Source organism: Phoenix dactylifera, chromosome 9 (assembly GCF_051530095.1).
Source record: "Phoenix dactylifera cultivar Ajwa chromosome 9, Ajwa_hap1_PhDact_Kaust_v1.1, whole genome shotgun sequence".
Taxonomy (NCBI): Eukaryota; Viridiplantae; Streptophyta; class Magnoliopsida; order Arecales; family Arecaceae; genus Phoenix; species Phoenix dactylifera.
Genome location: NC_143198.1, coordinates 25591923 through 25612077, shown reverse-complemented (window position 1 = coordinate 25612077; position 20155 = coordinate 25591923). Strand labels below are relative to the sequence as shown.

General features: G+C 36.1%; 1 protein-coding gene across 4 annotated transcripts; it reads left to right on the top strand.

Moving 5' to 3' along the window:
- The first annotated feature begins 339 nt into the window (after window positions 1–339).
- On the top strand, window positions 340–19700 carry LOC103716811 (sulfhydryl oxidase 1-like). Of its 4 annotated transcripts, XM_039131719.3 has the most exons (12): window positions 340–678; window positions 3314–3338; window positions 3420–3512; window positions 9470–9651; window positions 12860–12932; window positions 13069–13137; window positions 13230–13303; window positions 13376–13532; window positions 15639–15679; window positions 18416–18562; window positions 18637–19080; window positions 19248–19700. In XM_039131719.3, the coding sequence occupies exons 1-12, from the start codon at window positions 458–460 to the stop codon at window positions 19267–19269; spliced, it is 1548 nt and encodes a 515-aa protein (XP_038987647.3). In that variant the 5' UTR covers window positions 340–457; the 3' UTR covers window positions 19270–19700. The 4 variants fall into 4 exon arrangements, with proteins under 4 accessions (XP_038987647.3, XP_088560697.2, XP_038987646.3 ...); XM_039131718.3 differs by lacking the exon at window positions 19248–19700 and having other exon boundaries at window positions 361–678; window positions 18637–19238; XM_088704572.2 differs by lacking the exons at window positions 9470–9651; window positions 12860–12932 and having other exon boundaries at window positions 361–678.
- The last annotated feature ends 455 nt before the right edge of the window (window positions 19701–20155 follow it).

The window sequence follows — 20155 nt, the reverse complement described above, 5'->3', positions numbered from 1 at the left end:
AATCTTTCAGACCGGATGTCTAAAACTTAAAAAATGTCTCTCTGAAAGCCCTCAATCTAATCCCTTGATTGGTTGGTTAGTTTTTTAAAACCTATTGATCAGCAATTTAGTTCTGGGCTTTTTGATTTTTAATAGCCATTTTATTTTTCATACCTTCACTACCTGTTAATTATGCAAAATGAGAAGTATGAAAGTGTATAAATTTAATTGTACATGAAGGATGCGATGATAAAACACAATTGGAGAGGTACTATTTTGTAAAGTGGCAGTCAAACCAACGACAAAAAAATCTCTGCGGTCCGGAATTTATTCCCGGTGCCACCCCAAGATATTTACCCCTCGGGGCCCCATGCCGGTCGGCAAGCAATCCGTCGCCATCGCCGGGAGTCATTCCTCAAACCCTTTTGTTTTTCTCCTCCTTTAGGGATATCTTGTCCGTTTCTTTTTTCCCTCTCGAATGTCTATTCCCAATAGTTCGTCCGATGTCGTCCTTCTCCTCTCCCTCCTTCTGCTTTCGGGCATCGTATCTTCCGCGGGCAATCGGCGGTCCCTCCTCCGGTCGCTCGGAGATGGCCCGGATCTCCCCGACGCCGCCGTGGACCTCAACAGCTCCAACTTCATTCGCGTCTTGAAGGAGTCTCCGGCGGCCTTTGCCGTCGTCGAGTTCTTTGCTAACTGGTATGCCGGCCCTTTTCTTTCTTTGTATCCTTGGATGATTCCTGGCGTTATCCCTCAATTTTGTCTCTAGTTATTACTGTCTTTGAACTAAGAATTGGTCTGGGCATCTGTTGATCACTGGAAAATTCTTTTCGTCGAAAAATAAACTTTTTTGACCTTGAAGCTAGGTTTTCTTCTTTTCTTGTTTTCTTTTTCTTTTTTTTCCCCTCTTAGATGGTTCTGTATTTTCTCTCCATTCCCGAGCCGGCTATCTGTATCACGGGAGTAAACAATCGATTATGTTCAGCTTCGTGCATTCCCGTGAATGATTTTGGAGACAATAAGGCATGTTTGGTTAGGTGGAGTTGGGCTTGGAATGGGAATGGGAATGGAAATGAGTGACTCCCATTTCAGCTGGTTGGTTGGAGAGAGTCCCATTCCCAACCCTGACTTTCTCCTGGTATTCAAATCCCATTCGAATTCCAATTCCGGTTGCAAACCACTTACACTCTAAATTGATTATGGAAAATTCTAAAGATCACCCGCCATCACCGCTCAGTTGGTCCAACATGGAAATTGGGGATTGGTTGAGATTTCTTTTTTGGAGGGTGGGGGCGACTGATGCTGCTGATCCCATGTGTACTGCACCAATATGGACTGCTGCATCAGCCTGGTGAACTGAGTGGTGATCTGAGAGGTGATTGGTAGCAGTGCTCCGATCATCGTTCATTGAGCTGCTGCTACTTTCTTTGCAGCTATGTTTAGTCTTGATACTGCTGTCGATCCCTTCATACTCTTTTTGTTTGGTGCACTGATTGCCTTTTGAGGGTTTCAGTATTTTAAACAGCCGTCATTTGATTTTAACTTCTGATTTGAATCACTTGTGGAATTCAGGACTTGAAGTTTGCTAGCATGGTTGTCTGGCCATTCACTTTAGTTCTTGAAAAAGCAAGCATTGGATATCCATCCTGCGACTGTTCATTATGAGTGAGGAGTTGATCTTCAGACAGGAGTAGATGAGCAAATTTCTTGGATGGAATGATGGCATATTGGACTTTGTAGTTTGAGATCAGTGGGAAGCAAACTGGTGGGGACTAGTTTTGAGAAGATTCCATAAACTAACTGAACATTCACCTTTGATTTAAATAAACTTCTAGGTAATGACGGGTTTGTTCCTGTGATTAGGGTTCTTGAAGAGATGGTAAACTTTTCTAGGTATTGGACTCATTGGAGAGGTTGGGTCTGAGGGGATAAAATTGAAGCATCCTCAAATGCTATTAATGGCAATCTAGCATAATTTTAAAGGTTTACATGATTGATATGTAATATAATTGCAGCTTGATAATAGAAAGGAGAGTCTAGTGCTATCATGTGAAAACTGCAACCAAAGATTTTAAACTTTCCAATTTGGCAAATTGACTTGATTTCACATACATCTACTCAAAGGCTTCTTTTCAAAAGTAGTTATAATGCACATGCAGATGCATGTGGCTGCTAAAGATCGTAGATTTGGGATAATTTAACTAAAGTCTAAATTCTAAAAAGATATGAAAATAATTAAGTTGTAATTATTTCTTTTTTCTAGCACGTGATATCTCACCTTTGCCTCGGTAAATCAGATTTCTCTCTCCTGTTCTTTCAGAAGTTAGCATGAATGAGTCTGTTCCTACATATTGTCTGTACTCCGTTCTTATTCTCAAAGTCCAGCAATGATAGAATTCCTTCTTCTACAGAAGTCTAGCATGTCTTAAACCTTTTAAAATCTAATTCCGACTATTGTAGGAATATTTTAAATCTTTAACAGAGTCATCTGATCAGGGTTATTCCTGAAACTGAAGAATTGAGAAATTAAGGTGCCTTTGTATTGTTTAAGGATCAAGTTTCTTACATCCTTCTAACTTCTAAGAAACAGGAATAAACCATAGAAACTTCATTCTACTAAATAAATGAAGGGTTGATTGGGGGATTGGTGCAGTTAGATAGTTGACTTGTAAAGTATTTTAGGTGCCTTTCTTAGCTTTTCATAATTTGTTTTATGAGTTAATTAGAACATTAACAACTAACCAATCATCTTATGAACATTCAAAAACGTTCTTATAATGCAACATTCAAAACACTATAGAACCCTATGTGCAAAAACACTTAAAATGGCCAAAAATCAATTCTTAATGACTTTGTGACTTGTGTTATGAAACCTATTGTATATGTGGACCCTTGCAGACGAATCCTATTTAAACCAGGTATTGAAAATTGATTTTAAAAATTATTCAAAATAAAATATTTGAAAATCAGAAAGTGAATTATGTTTTTGATTTTTCCTTCTCTATCAGATTCACGTGAGTAGAGCTTGCCCATCGCACTTTTTGTTTGTTAAAGGTTAAGCTTGTCTTTGGAGCAGTGAAAATAGATTACATATGAACATTGGGAATGATGGAAGTAAGACAGTTAAATTTGGTTTAAATTTTGGGTTGAATTTCGTGGAGTAAATTTATTATTTTATTATGTTGGTCTTACACGAAATGTTGCCTTGAGAGCTCTATTTTTCAAACTATTTTCTATCGGCAAGTTGCCATATTGTATGTTTAGTCTCACGATTTCATCATTGTGCCTCCTTTCTATTTTATATGCTAATTTCGTATCATGTTTGATTCTACAGGTGTCCTGCTTGTAGAAATTATAAGGTATATGAGCTTAACATTTGAGGATGCCTGGAATTCTTTGGAAGATAACTTTTTGATCTTTCTTGAGCACCAATTTTACAGCCACACTACGAGAAGGTTGCAAGGCTTTTCAATGGGCCAGATGCACCACATCCTGGGATTGTTATCATGACAAGGGTTGACTGTGCAATGAAGGTATAGTGGCTCTAAGTTAGGATAAATTTTCTTTTCTATATGTTTATCAACCATGGATCTTCCTAAAACCTGTATTTTGGGTTTGTGTCTTTTGCATGTCCTTGAAAACTTGGACAGCTCTTGAGTTCCTCTTTTTAATAATTTTAATCGTAAGCCTGATACTCAGCTTAGGAAACTAATGCAAGAACAGGGTTGCACCTTGGTATATCTAAATTATGGGATATTAATGATGGTACTATTCTATGGAACACTTTTTATGCTTAAGTTAATAGATATTATGCCAGCATTTGAAGAAAAACTTTTTGGAGGTACAAGAAAAATACAATGCAAAGCCGTTCTTGTTATAAATGTGATTGTGGTAAACAACTTTAAAAGCCCACGGAAATTCGCATCTGTCATCATATGTTTGAACAAAAGAATGTTGAATGACATCAACTTTTATTGAAGTCGTGCAATGAAATCACTCTTCCACTCACCATGCTTTTCAGACTATGGTTTGTGACTTTTTAATATATTATTCTTCATATAATATATTACAGTCATACCTAAGAGATGAGTCTAGAGAATGCATCATGATATGTACTTTCTGAGGTACATCAACATCTTGTCTTAAATTTAAAATATTTTACAGAGTCATTCTTAGACATCCGCTTTAATGTTGCTTCCCCTTTCCATTGTTTCATAAAATTATCCTACATTGGTCCGTCCCCATCAACTATACAAAGATCTGGTTTAAGTGGTGGCAACAGAAGTTTCACATCTCTTAGTTCCGAACATTTGCACTCTCAGTTATAACAGTTTAAAGTGCATAGTTGCAGTTTTATTACAGCATACCTACCCACCATGTAAATTTTCTTCAACTTCATGAATCTATTGAAACATACTAAGGCAAATTTTGTTTTGAGGTTTTATAATATTTCTGTTGCTTGTCTAGACCTGCATCAGCTCGAAAATACTAAAATCTATATACATACATGAATACATGCAGCATACATACGTGGAAGTTGGGGTTTAAAACAGGACATTGGACCTTGTAATTTGAGAATGTCTACCAGTAATTAGATGACACATGAGCTTATAACTAGAGGCAATAGCCATTATATTTCCACAATCTTATTCTGCACCTATCTCCTTTACATTATATATATATACATCCATAATAAAGGACCTGTTATTTCTTTCACAAGTGGTCCCACTTATTTTAGATATAGCCAACATTAACCCCATGATTCCTTAACCTTGAGGAAATACTTTTCAATGTTTTTTCTAGCATGTGGCAATGATTTGCTTCATGTGTTAAATGGCTACGTGATGAAGGACAAATACAGAATTCGACATAAATTGCAAAGCAAGAGGAGGATATGCAATGCAGTTAATCAAAAAAAAAAAAAAAAAACTAGTTCTGGGCAAATTATATGCAATCTAAGATGATAAGTGCACAAAGACAAAGTGGAATGCTACAAAGTGGAATGCTATGTGCAATATAAGAGCTTGAAGGTATGTCCTGATATGTTTCAAAAATCTTAGAAAAGCTGAGATTAAATGGTGGATATACCAGCAAATCAAGCTAATATTCCTTGTTACAAAATATTTAATCGAAACCAAGTATTAAATCTTTTCTTTAAATAGGTGTGGTTGTCTCCTTTCTTCTGGCTTTCCTCCAAACACTCAAAATCCACTTCGATGCAAAAAAACCCAAACAGCAGTGATCTTTTTCCACAGAATAATATCCTTTTGACATGTCCTGATTACTTTCCAGTGAATTTAGAAAAGAACAATTCTCAAGAGAGAAAGCAAGAACTATGGGGATTCTTTTATCTGTCAACCTTCAATTCCAGTTGACAGAAACCTAGTCTACCTATATGTGTATGCATGTGTATGCAACATTACACAAACATGCGTAAATATAATACACAAATGTTATATATATATATAGGGGATTGATAACCTACTCTCTGTTATGGTAGGTTATCAATCTACCCATTTTTCATAGGACAAAAAATACCCTTACTTTTTATAACTCTTAAGGGTATTTATGTCTTTTTACAATCCCACATTAATTCACCCTCTCAACCCCCTAATTAATACTCTCTTCCTCTCTCTCTCTCATGCATGCATACATACATACATACATACATATATATATATATATATATATATATATATATATATATATATATATATATATATATAAACATACATACAAACATACATACATACATACAAATATATATATACATATATATGTATATATGTATATATATATATACATGTATATATATAGATGTATGTATATATATAGATAGATATATGTATGTATATATACATACGTATATGCATATATATATACACACACACATATATGCCCATGTATACATATACATATATGTGTATGGGTGTGTGTATGCATACATATACATATATGTGTACATATATATATATATATATGTATACACATATGTATACTGGAGAGAGAGAGAGAGAGAGAGGGAGAGAGAGGGAGAGAGTATTAATTAGGAGGTTGAGAGGGTGAGTTAATGTGGGAGTGTAAAAAGACAGAAAATACCCTTAAGAGTTATAAAAACTAAGGGTATTTTTTGTCTACGGAAAAATGGGTAGATTGATAACCTACCATAACAGAGAGTAGGTTATCAATCCCCATATATATATATATATTATGTGTGCAAATGTGCATACAAATATGTGTGTGTGTGTGTGTAATTTTGAACTATGATATTTTTTAATATGGTTTTAAAAGCATGTCTTTGACCAAAAAAAAAGAAGAAAAAAGCATGTCTAAAAACATTGCAACAAGCAAGTCAGTAATGTCTCTGGATTTTCTTAGACATGACTTCAAAATGCAGGCACTATCATGCCCCATGGCCTTCATGTTTTAACCTGATTGCACAAACTGGTGCTATCAAACTAGGCTTGATTTAAAGAAAAAAAATGAAATGTTCATCATAATAGAACATTATGAGAAATATAAATACAATCAATATAAGAAGGCGATATGCAGTCTTCAGTTTCCAAGAACAATTTCCTGTATCTTATGTGCTTATAGGAGTTGTATGGACTATAGAAACTCTTCATTGTGGTTCTTTAATGGAGCAGATCTATTGCTACTAGTGACAGAAAGAAACTTCGAGGAGAAGACTGCTGACCTTAAAAATGATATCTTTCATAGTAATTCCTTTCTTGCTTCCCATGCAAGCTGTGCTTCTTGAGAAAGGTTTAAGTCCATGGCCTATGGATTCTTTTGCATGAAGGTTTTGATTAACATGTTGTCTGATCATGTAAATCATTTCTTTGATTATGTTATAGCACATGGGAGTTGGAAATTTGAAAATCTGTAAATATAGAGGTGCAGGTCCGAAAGGAGATGGGATCATGGGAATAATCCAACAATCATTGGTTTAGGCTGCTAAGTTTCTTCATTTAGGCCCAATATACAGAAAACTTTTATTCTACATACCACAGCAGCTAGTTCTAACTAACATTGAGTAGTTCAATAAATTAATTAATGTGAATCGTTCATCGAGTCATGTTATGGATTATTGAGGGTCATAATTTTTTTGAGTTCTTTGAAGATTGTATCTTTGGCAGTGAATCATGATCCATTTCATGGCATTTAAGAGTATTATGTGAAACCAATAAACTGGGTTTTCCATTTAAGGTGGGCCGCAGTATTTTCCTATATGATAGGTAGGTTCCATATCAATCATATCTCAGTCTATTTTAGCTGAAAGAGATGTGGACTGAAATGTTCTATTATTAAGACAATGGTTCATGACTTCATGTAAGTATGCACATGGTACCTGTATTTCATAACTATGCTTTGTCCACAATTAGGATTAATTACCATAATGGCAATATTAGAGTCTGAAGATTGAACATTAATGGTATCTCCAGTGAGAAAACTACATAATTTTTTCAAAGATAATAGGACATTCAGGTAGATGAAGATTGGTTTAAAACTTTGATTGCCTCATATGGTTAATGTTGTAGATGAGACCAGGTTACACTTATTGCCCAAATAGTGCTGTTAGAATTCTTGGAAAATACGCATTGATCTAATGGCCAGATATGTGGAAACTTGGCTTTGTTCTTCATGTGTACTTTCTGCTAATAAGACTGATCATGAGATCAAGAATTATTCCTCTTATTATTTTGTTGGAGATCTGGAAGAGGGAAATACAGGAACTTGTGGAATAGAACTTCAGGTAAGATGGGATGAAAAGAACACTAATTTTTCTTTATTTTTTTGGAAGAAGTCATTATTCTTTTTTTTTTCATGAGTGTATATCCGGGTTGGTATGGGAAAGCATGATCTGTGCTATCTTACTGCCTCATTGGCATGTGGCATTGTTATGGTACCAGTTGCGTGCCAGTTTTTGGCATGCTGCCATGCTAGTGTGTGTCAAGTGTGCCAAGCATTGGCATGAAATAGTACAACAAAGTACACATCTTGCTAGTTCAAGACCAGCATGCCACTGTCAAGCGATATCTTAATTCTTGCTTTTGTATGTTTGTAGGTGTGCGTACGTATGTGTAGTTAGTTCGGTTAGGATGCTTCTGAGAGCATTGGACTCCAAATGCTTCCTAGTCAAAAACAATGAAGGATCTCTCAAAATGAAAATCAGCACCATTGATCATGATTCAAGATAATTAAATACCTGGAAACTGATAATTTTTATTTTGGAGGTTTCTTACCAATACATCAAGCCGACAAAAACTGAACGGTAGCAATATAGCTGGTAAGCGAAAACATACCATAAAGTGTACAATTTGCAATTCTAAATTGCTGATCTTGATCTAAATATTTGAATATACAGAACAAAATTCAGCTAATTTGGATATTTCTAAACTATAGATCAAGCTGAATATATGATGTCATACTGTTGGAGTGGTCAAATTTGCTTTCATTTGTTGCATGTGTACAAGACCTAAAAAATGCTTGATTTTTTGTTTCTAGTCAATTGAAATATTGTAGATCATGATCAAAGTTGCTGATTCTCATTTTGAGACGTCCTTCATTGCTGCTAACTAGGAAACATTTGAAGTCAAATGCTGCCAGAAGCATACCAACCTCTCTCTCTCTCTCTAAATATATAAATATATATATATATAAAGTGTGTATATATGTATGTTTTCTTCTTGATCAACTCTTTAATGAATTCAACAAGCTACTTGTATTGTCTTGGTCTAGTTTTGGAATTGACACAATCCTATTGTCATTGAACCGAGAGGGAAATTGTATTGAAGAAAACAAAGGAGACATATCTATTTTTTTTTTCCTTTAATAAAATACAATTTTAGAGATAATTGTACTTAGTGCCAAACTATGCATATCTATCTACTAATTCATTCCTTCACAATGTATTCAATATGTAAAATAAGCTCGTTAAATATTTTGTGGAAAGGTGGGTGGTCTCATGACGGTTATTATAAAACAGAATTAAGATGGTGCACCTAAACAGAAGGGCTATAATCTTTTAGTTACCCTTAATTACTTAAAATTATTGCAGTATTTAAGCAGTTATATTTGGTGATGTTATTATAAAGATGTTTTAGGAAGACTTGGAAGTTGGAACTATGAAGTTCAGTTATATTGCCAGATGCTGTTATGCATGAAAGGAGTATGTTTAGGGGATTTTTCTTTAACTCATCATGAGGGATCTCTTTCCTTATGCTTCGTATGGATCATGAAATTTTCCATTAAAATTGATCTGTAGACTGTTAAGGTGTATAGTTTATTTGAATATTGTGAGATTCATAGTCTTAGATAATATCACTGTATCACCAAATGGTAATTTGTGCTAACTGTTTAGATGCTCTAGTTTCAAGTAATTGTTTTTCACTTTTTGCTTTTTTGTGGTGGTTTGAATGGTTCACATTCATGGAGTAGCACCATTAGTGATCAGTCTTTTATTGTGTTTGAATGTTTGGCAGCGCAGATGAATAAGAATCTGTGTGGTAGCTTTTCAGTCAGGCATTATCCCATGCTATTATGGGGTCCGCCACCTAAATTTGCATCTGGTCAATGGGATCCTAAGAAAGAGAAAAGCGAGATACAATTAATTGATGATGAAAGGACGGCAGATCATTTGCTTAATTGGATAAATAAACGAATTGGCAGGCAAGTTGCTGTGCATCATTTTTTTTTTAATGTTTCCATGAATCAGGAATCAGCATACACTAGCTTTTGCTGTGTTTTAATGTATGTAATATTTTGAATTTAACGTATGAAAACATGATAATTTGATTTTGATGTGTGCATCTTAAAGATAATATCAAGGTTTAAAATCTTGGTACTCGTACTTGTACTTGTAAAGGTTTCCAATCTGTTGTGCTACCATGCTGACACATGCAACTGGTAAAGGGTGCCAATCTGTAGCGGTCCTTGTTGGTCTGGTATTGTATGCCAGCATGGACAGGCAAGTGCCATACTTAAATCCTTAGATGGGACACACTACATGGCAATCATCTACTCTGATCACTGTATGCTTATATTATAGTTGCACCGTGCACACACTACCACTTGCTTAAAAAAGAGATTCAGAATTAAGTGTGTGCATCATTAGATTGTAAGTCTACATATTAGAAGCTACAAACGATTTAGGAAAGATGACATGCTTGTATGGTGATATGGCACTCTTACCTCCCCAAGTATACAAGATCTCTTGACTGGCATTGGAATTGATAGGTAATGAATAGGTTACAGTATAGGCATCACTAATATTAGGAGTATAATTATAAACTAAGGGCCAGTTTGATGAGATGAAAGAGAGGCACGACTCTGTAGCCAAGTGGAGTCAGAGTCAGATATTCACTTGGCCTTTGGCTTTTTATAGTACCTACTATATTATTGGATTGGGAATATTAAGAATCTATCATAGTTACTAATGACTTAATCTCGTGTTGATAATCTTCCTTACAAAAGACTGTCCTGATTTTTCTGGTGCAATTTGTAGTTCTTGATCAATAATTGTTACAGATTTTCATCTGACATGCAATGAATTCACTGAGGATTCATTTCCATATCTGAGTGTTATGCGCCACTATTCCTAATATCTTCTGTGGTTTATTATCTTGGAACAATGCAATCGACCTATATAGGATTTCTAGACGCAGCTTAAAAGTTGCAAGCAGATGTTTATACTTGCTTTCATATGTAAAAGCTGCATGTGTGATGCTTCTTTTTATATGTGTTGTATATATATGACAATAGTCGCTTTATCTTTATGCATTATTATATTAGTTCAACTCTCCTTCAAAGCATTTTTAATTAAAAAATTGGGTATCTTGTACAGATGAGTCCTACTGTAGATGGGTTTTGGCTTAACGTGGCAATTATGTATTCTGACGTCAGATTAGAAGAACAACATGCCTACAATATTACAACTAATATCAAGGTCGAAATTTTGTTTTTTCAGCATGTGTTAACGTACCGAAAACCAATAAGTTTTAGTTGGTTTCTAGCCAAATGAGCCAGATTTAAAAAATTGCTTATGTAATGTAATGATGAAAATTTCTAGAAATATTAAAAGCTAATATATAAATATTTATATTAAGAAATAATATAAAATTAAATATTTAATTTCTAATAAAAGCAGCAATTTAGCAAGAGAATCAATATCCAGTCTGTTGTCATTGGCAACCATTAAGATTGATGATTATACCTTCTTCCTTGCCTTGTTAAATTTTGAATTTACTGTTTGTTGGGAAGCAAATTGTTCCCAAATAGTGAGGACTAAGGACTGTTGTACCGCATTTTGGAGCATACCAAGTTGTACCGGAGGTGGATCGGCATAGTTCCGCCCCTTGATTTGAGAAACAGGCAAGGGAGGGTGGAGGGAGAAGGAAAAAGAGGGAGAGAGAGAGAGAGAGAGAGAGTGGGAGGGAGGGAGAGCAAGGAATGGAGGGGGAGAGAGAACAAAAGAGGCCAAGAGAGGGAGAAAGAGGGGGCATTCAAGCCTCCATCTCTGGCGCATGAGAATAGGAGCGGAGCCCCTAATTCGGAACTGAAACAGGGGCTCTAGCCACTTTTTTTGAATTTTTTTATAGTGAAGTCGACACTTAAAAAAGGCTCTGCCCCTGTTCTCATGCGCCAGAGGAGATGGGGACTCGAAATCCCCCCTCTCTCTCAGCCTCTTTGTCTCCCCCTCCCTCTGCCTCTCCCTCCCTCCCCCCCCCCCCCACTCTCTTCGTCTCTTTCCTTCTCCCATTCCCCCTCCCTCGCTGACTTTGCTGTGTTGGTTTGGATTCAAAACGGAACGGAGCGGCATGGTACCATACCATACTATACCATAACCGGTAGGGGTCTTAGTATTGGCACAACAAACTTTGGTGAGAACAATCTTTATGGCCCATTTAAAAAATTACAATATGCTGAAAACCCAAGTGCTATGCTTCTACTTTTTTTTGAGAAAACAATTGAGGATTATTTCTGCTTTTGCTGAAGATAACACTCATAAAGTATAATGTTTTTGGAGCAAATCATAGAAGTATTCTAAAGGCATGTGCCTTCAACATCTGAATCATCTTGTTCCTTTTTAATGCTATTTTGTATATTGAATGCTTTCAATTTAAAATTTCTAAGATTGGATTATGTGTATGATGGAAATTTTAAAACCATATCTGCTCATTGTTCTCGAACGTGCTTGTTACAAACATTCTCTGTTAAATTTGAAATTGACATCAGGTGCAATTGTAGCAAAAAAATATTGCATGTTGAGATTGCCATTTCTTTGCCATTGTTTAGTTGTTGAGTATTATGGAAAACTGCTTAAATTTTTCTTTAGTCATGTGACTTTGTAAATAATGATGGTGGACCTTGGTGCAACGGTAAAGTTGCTCCACCATGACCTGGGTGTCACGGGTTTGGTACATAGAAACAACTTTTCTGCATGCTAAGGTAAGGCTACATACATCTGACCCTTTCCAGATCTTGCTGTGATGGGACCCCAGGCCCATGCACTAGGCCATCCTTTTCTATGTGGCTTTGTCCTGAGTGACCAAAACAGATTTTAGAAATCTCTCGAATGAGGTAGACGACTAGATGGCGACTCTAGAAATTTTACTTTGGCATTTGAACGGGCTATGTTTTTATGCCTTTTCTTTTTCCCCAGTTTATATGCTTTTATGTATTTGTTGCTTGTAGATTTGTAACCTGTCACTATGACCTGCAACATTATGTTTTCCGCATATGATTTAGGTAGTGGAATTGGTACTTTGAGTTAGTTGTTTTGTACATTTATCTTTAAAAATCTATGGTAACTTGTTACTGTTAAATCCCAGATATGTTCCTATCTTTGATATCTATGCAATGTTTCTGATATATGCAGTACATTCAATTTAGATGATAAAAAATATGACAACGAAAATACATTTCCAAGGAATGCCTCAGATCCTGAACAGGTATTTTATGACAGGAAATCATAATGTTATCCACCACTTCATGCTTTATTGTTATTCTGCTTGAGTCGAATTTTCTCTACCAGTGCAATTTTCTTTCAAGCATATGAGACTAAATTATTATTTATTCATTTCAAAGATTGCTCGAGCTATTTATGATGTTGAGGAAGCAACAGCTGGTGCATTTGACATAATATTGGAACACAAGGTCAAGCTTTTACTTCTTGGATTAGATTTATAAGTTATTGGTTTTTTAAAGAAATTGCACTTACAATTCTGTTGTTCTCGTACAATTTGCAGATGATCAAGTCAGAGACTCAAGCCCCACTTATAAAGTTCTTCCAGCTTTTGGTCACCCATCATCCTTCTAAAAGGTCAAATATCAGACTTTTATGCATCTAAGAAAATGGAGTTTGTAGTTGCTTACTCTGGTGTTTGGTAATTAGGTGTCGAAGGGGAAGTGCTGAGATACTTGTAAACTTCGATGATATGTGGCCTTCAAATCTTTTTCCAGTCAGTTCTCAAGAGATCACCACATTGCAGGAAAGGAACAGACTCAAGAGTTACTTGATCTGTGGCAAGGAAGTCCCTCGCGGATATTGGGTGGGAATCTTGCTTCTTTGGACTATTCTGTTCTGTAGTAGACTGATTTCTTTTTGTATTTAAGCATTCCTAAATATTTTTTTTGGATATGTGGGTAACTAATATCTTGGTTCAGTCAACTTGCCTTAGAATTGAATTGTACAGTTACTATTCTTTCTCTCTCTCGAATAATATAGAAAGAAAGATTTCTTGGGAAAAATGTGATTGGAAATGCCCAATAAAAAGGTCTTACAAGTACCGGCTAGAAGGCAGCTTTTATGAGCAGGAAAGCTTTGGTTTTTTTGCCAAGGACAAGCTAGAAAACTTAGATTCTGTTGGTCTTGCTTATTCTTATTTCAGTTACCTGCGTTGTTTGATAAAAAGAGATGAGTTTTCTTTGCTCAAAGACAAAGGTGGTGCATATGGATTAGGTAAAATAATATTCAGTTCCACTCTTCACAGGTCAAGCCTGAACCTAGTATCTAAATTGTGGGTTCATTCTAAATCATTAATCTCGACTCAAACCTCAATATGTTGTGTTCAATTCTATGAATTCTGATCCAGCCTACAAAGACCAAATAAACTTGACTTCATACTGATTTATCTTCTTACTTCTAAACCAGACGTCTAAAAATAAACCCAACCTGAGCTGAACTTGCCTTAGGTAAATGGATCTATTTTAGATCCTCAATTCATAACAAACCTAGTGCAGGCTTATTTCATGTTAGACCCCAATTCTACCAAAGTCATTTGGATATTTGTTTGTGCTAATGCTTTTCACCTCTCTTTCCCTTTAGTCACTAGGCATAGCATTTCAGTTACATGTTTGCCAAAAACCAAATATCTGAAATGCTTGTTCATGAAGCACTTTTTTTTTTTTTTTTTGGTCAAAACGGCAAATTATATAGCTCTAAAGTGAGTACATCCTGCCAGATCACGATAAAGTAAAGAGTACAGATCTGAAGAAATATCTCCTACAGATGTCCAAAGGAACTCCCCAGAGTGTCGTGCGACGAAGGAGGCGACCCAGTCTGCTGCCCTGTTCGCCTCCCGATATACGTGGGTTCATGAAGCACTTTCATGGAAGTGCTTAATGAGAATACCTCTCTCAAAAGCAAAAGCAACAAAAAACAATTGGATGGGTGTGTTGGTTTCATGCATAGTTAACTGAAATGATGAGACTGAGAGACTACATTGATTCAACCAAGTCATAGTTTTCTCACTAGAAGTCTGAAACTTACGTAGATGCCCTTTAAAACTTAAAAAATTGCATAAATGAATTTACCGTTAGATATCGTCCTCCTTGATTCTTAGGCATTTTTGCTTGAAATTTACCTTTTTTGTTTTATAGATATTGGGCATTGTAGTCAGTTTAATCTACAATCTTTCTTCATTTACTATATCCAAGTCTCTTTTTGCTTCATTCCACCTTTTATTTCATGGAAACCATGAAAAAATGCTTCATCTTGACCTTTAAATGACCTTTAAAGGGGTATCATATAATAAACAAGTCAACACTTGGTCTTTTCGAAGTTTCTTTTATACTTCACCAGCCATGGCCATTGCCATGACCGAATCTGGTAACAAAAGCATCATGAATTCTTGGAAGCTAAATCCTTCTATTTGGTGCAATTCAAGAAATAACTATCATTCCTCACAAGATTTTAAATACTGGTACCGAAGCTTCACAAGATTTTATCAGAACACTATGGCACCAGTACGGTAGTGGTACTGACAGTACATATCAGAAATCACAAAAAAAAGAAAAAGAAAAACCTTCGATACTGACTGGTATGTTACTACCAATATGCACCGGTATAGATCGATATGAGTGGTATTTACTGTTACAGATGTTTTTGACATCCCAGCACCCAAACCGCTGCTTGTTTCGTATTGGAATGGTATGGTACTGATAGTACCATTCCATTCTGGCAGTTATTAAATCCATGATTCCACATGTCCTTGGGTGCTACATCTAAAATAATATCACATCTCTTTCATCATATTTATCCGCCTATAATGCTTTGCATAGTTAGTACATGCTACATTATTTAAAACATTTTGCATGACCTGCTTATTCATGTTGCAATTTTTTTCCATACTTATATGTACAAAATCACATTGCAGATTTTTTGTCGTGGCAGCCAAAATGATACGAGAGGCTTTAGGTATTGAATTTCTTAGCTTTCCAATAACAATCCATGCTCTTGTTTCTTTATATTTAATTATGTACAGAATGAGCTTGTGCTTATGGAAGACATTATCAAGAGCATAAGTTCCTCTAACTTTATTGCTTCAAGTCAAGATTTTATATATATGTTTAGAAAGAATGTATTGTAATTAGAACCTCGATTACTTAACTTTATAAAAATAAAATCTTAAAAATCAGATTAAACTGGCCTTGTAATTATGTTTGTAATTAAAACTGATATTTGAACCCTAGAATGCCCTCTATTAATTTTAGGCAGTGTAGAGGTACTTCTAGATCTTGGAAGATCTTTCCAATGAACCTAGGTTTGCCAAAAAAACAAGATTGCAGGTATGCATGGGACTAAGTGTTTCAGGCCTTTTAGTATAATACATTCACCAGTTCATCAAACAACACATTTTCACAAATTATATTACTCAATTGTTTGGTGTCTTCATAATCAAGCATGGGAAAGCCCACCTAACAAGACTTGGTGAATATTTTATTTGTTATCTATTGTTGATTAACATTTTTCATCCCTAAAAGTCCTCATCCTTGAACATACTTTTTTTTTAAATAAAAAAAATGTTAGGGGTGTCAATGGGTCAAGTCACAAAATGATGCCTAGTGTTGAATCCTCAGGCCCGAACCTGTGCTGGCCTGAATCAGGCCCGAAGTCTCGTGCCCTAGCTTGGTCCTACCGAACCTAGACCAAGCATGAGGGTCTCATGCCCGAGTTCAACCCATCCACTAATGTTCTGTTGGGCCAGGCTGGGCTCAAGTCAGGCACCTGATCATTTTGGGCCAACATCTAAAGCCCAGACCCATCTCGAAAACTTTTGGGCTTTCCAAAATAGTGAGCTAAAGATCCCAGCCTGGGATCTGTTTAACTTTCTGGGGCCAGGTCATCAGGCCACTTATGCCAGTTGGTCCATTGACAGCCCTAGATGTAGTTGCTTTCTTCGTGATTCCCTCTCTATTTCTGTTCCTTTTGAAACTTCCAATATATGCCACCTTATAAGGATAGTTGTCAAAAGGAGTCAATTGCAAGGATTTGACCCGGTTATGTTTCTGGGTGAAGATGAACTAGGCCTCAACTTGATATTGTTTGAGGTTTTATAAGTTATGATTTTCACAAGCAGACTTGTAACCTTTAGGACAGCAGCATTTGATTTTTTTTTTTTTTTTTTTTTGGAGAAGAATCTTGTAGTTGGCTTTGTTATTTCATATGGGGTGAGTAAAAACAAAATTGCATGTCTGTCTGCTAAGCACCCATTTTAAGGGAGGTTAATCTTGGCTAAAGAATTCCAAACCTGAACACTAAGAGGGAACTTTTAAGCCTAAGCAACCTACCAAAATACCAATTCGATAATCTCCATCTCTGAGCTTTCCTTTTATCACCAAAGCACCACCTACTATCCTCACTTGAGGAGACGAAAGGCTTATTGAACTTGTTTTTATACTTCTGCCTGTGTTGCTTTAGCTTGATACAAATTACGGGGACATCCACAAGTATCTCAGAAATATTTATTTTGGTTGAGTATGAATTTATTTTGAGTGGAAAGCAGAGGTTGTAAAATTTAGGGGTTTGAAACATCCGTTGGAAACATCTAATATGGAATAAAAATTACAACTAACAAAAATCTAGTAATTAGGTTATTGCTTTGCAACAAAGTGTGTGATGTTCAGATGTAGTGAACTCTGAACCATGAAAGGGAGGGTGTGTGTGGTTAAGGGTGTCGTGAAGTAATTGCTATATTAGTGGAGTTAATAAAATTTACTGGTTTTGAGACATCCTTTGAAAAAAAATGGTACAGAATAAACATTATAACTAATGATCTCGTAATTCCTTTATTGCTTTTTAACGAAGTGCAGGATATTTAGATTCAGAAAACTTGGAACCACAAAGTGGGGATGGTTTGAGATGTTAGGAAGTAATTGCTATGTGGGAGTGAAAATTCTAGAGCAGGTACACTACTCTTTGTAGAAGATTCCAGCTACCAAGGCCTTGATTGAATAAGTTGTGTACAATCTTTGCAATAAAATAGAAGAATTTGTTACAAGTGTGGCAACCTATATTGTTTATAGTGCATTGATGTCAATTTAAAGTGCAGCCCTGGAAACCCCAGATTAAACCATATCACTTGTTCATAAATATTGGCACTTCGTGTGATAAGATTGGAAAGGTAACATACTCATCATCCTAACTCAAATTGATAGAATGATTGTTGCTGATTTAGTTTCTCTGCTGATATATATTTGGTAGCTCGTAATATTTTTCCATCAGTGGTGCTTGAAAGCTTCATCTATTAGAACTCTGGGTCTCTCATAGGTCGTCCAACTGGATGTTCAATGATCTCCCATGAGATCAAATGAGAAATGAAAGCAGATGGATGATTTAAAAAAAAAAAACAGTTGACAAACTGAGACTCCTGGCACAATTTGATCCTACCTCCTCTCTTTGCATTAATAATAAATTATGCATCTCAGCTGATGCCCTCTTCTTTGATTAACTACTGCAAGAATCGCAACCATTCTTTCTGCATGATATGTGCATCACATGTTAACATCTAGTATCGGGTAACATAACCATCTTCTTGATAGGTCGCATCAAATATGTTGCATGCCTTTTGCCTGATGGGTTCAAATAAATACATTACTTACAGAATGCCATCAGAAATGTTATTTTCACTTATGTGGTTATATTATTTTGCAGCTGTGGCCTCTGGGTTCTATTACATTCTCTATCTGTAAGAGTCGTTGATGGAGAAAGCCATTTGGCTTTCACAGCTATCTGTGATTTCATCCATAATTTCTTCATCTGTGAGGAATGTCGTGGACATTTTTATGAGATGTGCTCGAGGTATGAAAGATAACTAGCAAATATGCGTTTCAGTGTGCCGTCTATACATCTCATTATAAAAATTTCGCTTGCAGTGTTTCAGTCCCATTTAAGACAACTCACGACCTAAGCCTTTGGCTATGGAACACACATAACAAAGTCAACGAGAGGCTAATGAAAGAAGAAAAAGCGTTTGGAACTGGTGACCCAATGTTCCCCAAGATTATTTGGCCGCCAAAGCAGCTCTGCCCATCATGCTATCTTTCTTCTAGCAGGAAAAGAACTGGCACGAGTCAAGTAGATTGGAATGAGGATGAGGTGTTCAAGTTTTTGGTTCAATATTATGGCAAAACTCTTGTGTCATCTTACAAGGATGCAAGCCTCAGCAGCAACAGGAATGATGAACCAGGGGCAGATGATTCCACCACCTCAACAAATGCAGTTGCTGTACCGCTTGGAGCTGCCCTAGCCATTAGTTTTGCCAGCTGTGCATTTGGGGTGCTAGCTTGCTTTTGGCGGACACAGCAGAAGAATCGGAAGTACTTACATCAACTAAACTCTTTAAAGAACATATGATTAGTAGGAGGTTAATCATCAGTTTTTTTGGCTTTGTTAGAAAGGCATCGGCTAATAGGAATGTGAGTAGTGCTTGTGGAGGTGGTGACTCATTCTTTTCTTCTTTTTTTTTTCCAATTATATATTTCAGGCAAAGAAAGAATCGGGGCTGAGATGATTCCAGTGTTAATCAGGCACTAATGCTATTAACTGAGCTGCATGGCATCATGGATGTCTCTCAGGGACCACCCCCTCGTGCTCTCTTTTAATATTTGTCAAATTATTCCTGAAGGCCATGAAATGTATGTTATCTCATAGTTGCAATTTTGAAAAGGAGTGCATCAAAAAGCACATATACATTGCAAAAACAAAGAGGTGGTGCAGATTAGCAATTTAGAAACTTTCTTTTCTTTTTCTCCAAATACTTTTGTGTCCATGTCAAGATATTTTAATTGCTATCAGGCTGTGAACAGGTTAGGAATCCTGACTGCTGAACCCAACTGAGGATGGGATCTGAACAGCTCATGTTTCTGTTCAGTCCATTGTTGGGTTTTGTTGGTAACCTTTACATTGAATGATTCAGTATGGGGTTTTGATATGGTCATCACTCTTTTCTCTTTCTTCTCTTTATGTTGGAGAATGCGAATGGATTTGGTTGTGGGACACCTAAACAACCTCATGATGACTGGACCTCCCATCCTTGGGATACTTTCCAGTGTGAGGGAGATCATCTATTCAGAGGATAACCGCAATACTTGAAAAATTGGAACTGGTGAATCGTGGGGATCAAAACAAGCTCTACATTATTTCACTCTTGCACAAATGAAGCAATGCAGTCGTAGATTTGATGCTAGCCGGAATGCTGAAGTACATCTTGAAATAGTTTAGATTTGATGGGCCTTTACAGTAATTGCCATCCAGAATTCAAGCTTGTAAGTTTTATTGTTGCAAAGGGTATTTACTTGAGCAACAATTTGAGAAATACCAAAAGGTTTGGAACACTCGATCTCTTCAAAGTGGCCAAATTTCTTTCCTTTCACCTGTTCTTCTCTCTTAATT

What these genes read in the sequence shown, in the direction of transcription:
- LOC103716811 (XM_039131718.3), top strand. Translation starts at nt 458, where the DNA reads ATGTCTATTCCCAATAGTTCGTCCGATGTCGTCCTTCTCCTCTCCCTC. An exon ending in CTGCTTGTAGAAATTATAAG is followed by an intron (nt 3,339 to 3,419) that starts GTATATGAGCTT and finishes CCAATTTTACAG; the next exon opens with CCACACTACGAGAAGGTTGC. An exon ending in GGGTTGACTGTGCAATGAAG is followed by an intron (nt 3,513 to 9,469) that starts GTATAGTGGCTC and finishes TTGGCAGCGCAG; the next exon opens with ATGAATAAGAATCTGTGTGG.